General features: G+C 40.0%; 1 protein-coding gene across 1 annotated transcript; it reads right to left on the reverse strand.

Moving 5' to 3' along the window:
- Window positions 1-828: 828 nt before the first annotated feature.
- Window positions 829-1,758, reverse strand: LOC119001555 (olfactory receptor 7A17-like). The gene has a single exon (XM_037066945.1). The coding sequence runs from the start codon at window positions 1,750-1,752 to the stop codon at window positions 829-831; it is 924 nt and encodes a 307-aa protein (XP_036922840.1). The 5' UTR covers window positions 1,753-1,758.
- Between the last annotated feature and the right edge of the window lie 1,993 nt (window positions 1,759-3,751).

The raw sequence follows: 3,751 nt of genomic DNA on the forward strand, positions 1-3,751 counted from the left end.
ATTTCCTCCTTAGTCCCTTCTCTTGATGGAGTTCTGGTACTTGTATTATGAGTCACCTTGTAATACTTGAGTCTAGGTACCCCTGCTCTGAGCACTGCTCTCTGTTTATGAGCCACACAGGGACACACACACCATGGCCTCCTCATGTGTGTGGTTTCCATGTTTTTCCACTCACTATTTCGGCTATGACTATCTACAACTCAGCTGTCCAGATCAAGTATCCTTTCCAATAAGAATTTAGACACACTACCTCGATATTCCTAAGGTAAACCTCCCATAAAGAAGTGAGCTTGGGGTTCCACATTGGAACATCAATTTTATGCTCTATATTTAAAGAAACATAAACGTAGAGAGAGAGAAGTATAAAATGGACATGGGGAAGAAAAAAAGATCTGCTGATCATAAACTTAGGTGGTCCCTGAGAGATGATGAGGAAGAAATGTCTTTGGATTCTGGCAGATTTCCAACCCTAACTACATGCCCTTAAAGTCCAACAAAAATAATATAGGAGAAAGTATATATTTGTCCAAAACACAAAGGTAGTTATCAACACATGATGTGGAAACACCTTGCAGATTGACTACCCCAAGTGAAAACTGAACAACAAAATNTACATGACTACGCTTTCAGTAAAAAAAAAACCAAAAATATTACTTGGAATGATATACGTCATAAGAGAGTATATTATGTTAATGTAATTTATGTGAACCCATGAGACATATGAGAATTTCTAATTACATATGGTCCAAAGATTGCATTCACTTGTGTCAGAACTTCTTGACCTAAAACCTTGAACTTTCAGGCACCTCCTACAGTTGGCCCTTAAGCCTACCTGCCAAGGAATCTTTCCAGAGCCCTCTTTATGTCCTTGTTCCTGAGACTGTAGATGAACGGGTTCAGCATGGGTGTGACCACAGTGTACATCACTGAGGTGACTGCACTAGACTGTGAGCTGTGAGTACCAGCAGAACCAAGATACACACCTAGGCTTGTACCATAAAACAAGGAGACAACTGAGAGGTGAGATGCACAGGTGGAAAATGCTTTATACTTCCCCTGAGCTGATGAGATTGCACATATGGAGGACACTATCTTAGAGTAAGAATATAGGATCCCAGCCAGGGGACCAGCACCCAGCAGCCCTGCTGAAAAGTACATCACAATGTCATTAGAAAAGGTGTCAGAACAGGCAAGTTGGACCACCTCTTTGAGTTCACAGAAAAAGTGAGGGATTTCCAAGTCTGAGCAGAAGGACAGCTGCAACACCATTAAACTTTCTAACAAGGAATTCAGAATACTAATGATCCAGGACACTAGAACCAGCAGCCCACAGAGGTGGGGGTTCATAATGACTGTGTAGTGCAGGGGGTGACAGATGGCCACATACCTGTCATAAGCCATGACAGTAAGAATTAAGTCATCCAACATTGCAAAGTGTATATAAAGATCCATCTGGGTGATGCAACCTGCATAGGTGATAACTTTACTCTGCGTCTGGATGTTCACAAGCATCTTCGGGATTGTGGTGGAGGTGAAACAGATGTCTACCAAGGACAGATTGGAGAGGAAGAAGTACATGGGCGTGTGGAGGTGGGAGTCTGAGCTGATGGCCAGCATGATGAGCAGGTTTCCCAACACAGTGATCAGGTACATGGAAAGAAAGAGCCCAAAGAGGATGGGCTGCAGTTCTGGTTCCTCTGATAGTCCCAGGAGATGAAATTCTGAAATATGTGTACCATTGCCTGGTTCCATATGGTGCAGGAGACTACCAAAAAATAGAAAAAATGAATAACTAGTTTGCCATTGGTAACAGAATAAATTCTGCATTTCTAATTTAGAATACAAAATATCATTTCCATATTTGGTATATGATCTGGCTCCATTAAAACGTGTCTACTCCCGTTACTCATTAGAATTCCCTTTCGACCATCAACTCATTCTTCAAATGCCACATATATTTGCTTTTTTATTGGGTATATAGTTCATGCATTTCAGGAATATACTCATATATGGACTTTAGGCCACGTTCCAGGTACTGTTCAGAGTATGGGATGATGAAAAAACAAAAGTCTCCAGAAACTAATGATGGTCAAAGAATATAATCAAATAATGACAATAACATAACATATCTAATAGTGCAGATGTTATATAGAAAAGTAAATCACATTAAATAAAAAGACTGGACAAAGGATGGCTCTTATATTTTTCATTTTTATTGCAAGTTTTCTGTTACCATTTAACCTCTAGATATTCCCTACTCTTCCACAATCACACACTGTTGTTCATTTCCATGAGTCCTTTTTCTTTTGCTAAATCCCCCACCCCCTAACGTTCCACTCAATAGCTGTCATCCTGCGGTTTATCTATTCATATGTTTGTATTTTGCTTGTTAGATCACTTTGTTTATCATATTCTAAATATAAGTGAAACCATATGGCATTTGTCTTATTCTGACAGGCTTAGTTCACTTACTGTGAAGTTCTTCAGGGGTATCCATGCTGAGGGTGTTCTTTTTCATAGAGTTTAGCCAAGGCTTGTCAACAGGCAACACTTTAACAGGCACCTCAAAGAAGACTAAGCAGGAGGCTAAGGAGGAGAAAGTGTTTGCCAAGCAGAGGAACAGCCAGTGCAAAGGCCCTGAGAAAGATGGTAGTTTTAGAAAACCAAGGCTCAGAATGAGCCAGTATGTCACGAGAAGGAGAGATGGTGTCAGACGATATTAAAAAGCAAGGTGGTCTGTGTGCTGCTCTTGAAACTTCAAGTCACTGAGAGTCCCTTTGGAGCACTATGAAAATTTTTTAGTTTATTGTCTTGTTGTGAAAGCATCCTGTGAAATGAAAATTTCCTCCTTAGTCCCTTCTCTTGATGGAGTTCTGGTACTTGTATTATGAGTCACCTTGTAATACTTGAGTCTAGGTACCCCGGCTCTGAGCACTGCTCTCTGTTTATGAGCCACACAGGGACACACACACCATGGCCTCCTCATGTGTGTGGTTTCCATGTTTTTCCACTCACTATTTAGGCTATGACTATCTACAACTCAGCTGTCCAGATCAAGTATCATTTCCAATAAGAATTTAGACACACTACCTCGATATTCCTAAGGTAAACCTCCCATAAAGAAGTGAGCTTGGGGTTCCACATTGGAACATCAATTTTATGCTCTATATTTAAAGAAACATAAACGTAGAGAGAGAGAGAAGTATAAAATGGACATGGGGAAGAAAAAAAGATCTGCTGATCATAAACTTAGGTGGTCCCTGAGAGATGATGAGGAAGAAATGTCTTTGGATTCTGGCAGATTTCCAACCCTAACTACATGCCCTTAAAGTCCAACAAAAATAATATAGGAGAAAGTATATATTTGTCCAAAACACAAAGGTAGTTATCAACACATGATGTGGAAACACCTTGCAGATTGACTACCCCAAGTGAAAACTGAACAACAAAATAAACTATATTTTACAAAAGGAAATCTTTCTAGTATCAAGCAGTAGGGGACTGGATTACTTGTTCCTATTCTATATTTATTTGACCAGTGGGTTTTTATAAGGTTAAAATGCAGATGAGACAAACTCCTTCCTCCCTTTTCTCATGTGACCCCTTTGTTTCACTTTAACTTTGGGTTTGTATCTCATTTTTGGCAAATCAATAGGCACTGTCTAATTCTGGTTCTCATCTTCATCCAACATGCAAAGGCCACCTCAGGATGTAACCAATAAAGCCTGCACAGGCCATGACAATCCAGCCT

This window comes from Sturnira hondurensis, unplaced genomic scaffold (genome assembly GCF_014824575.4).
Source record: "Sturnira hondurensis isolate 20B ecotype Veracruz unplaced genomic scaffold, ASM1482457v3 Scaffold0016730, whole genome shotgun sequence".
Lineage (NCBI taxonomy): Eukaryota > Metazoa > Chordata > Mammalia > Chiroptera > Phyllostomidae > Sturnira > Sturnira hondurensis.

Bases quoted from the DNA above. Each gene is read 5' to 3' on its own strand.
- LOC119001555 (XM_037066945.1), bottom strand. From the start codon at position 1,752: ATGGAACCAGGCAATGGTACACATATTTCAGAATTTCATCTCCTGGGA.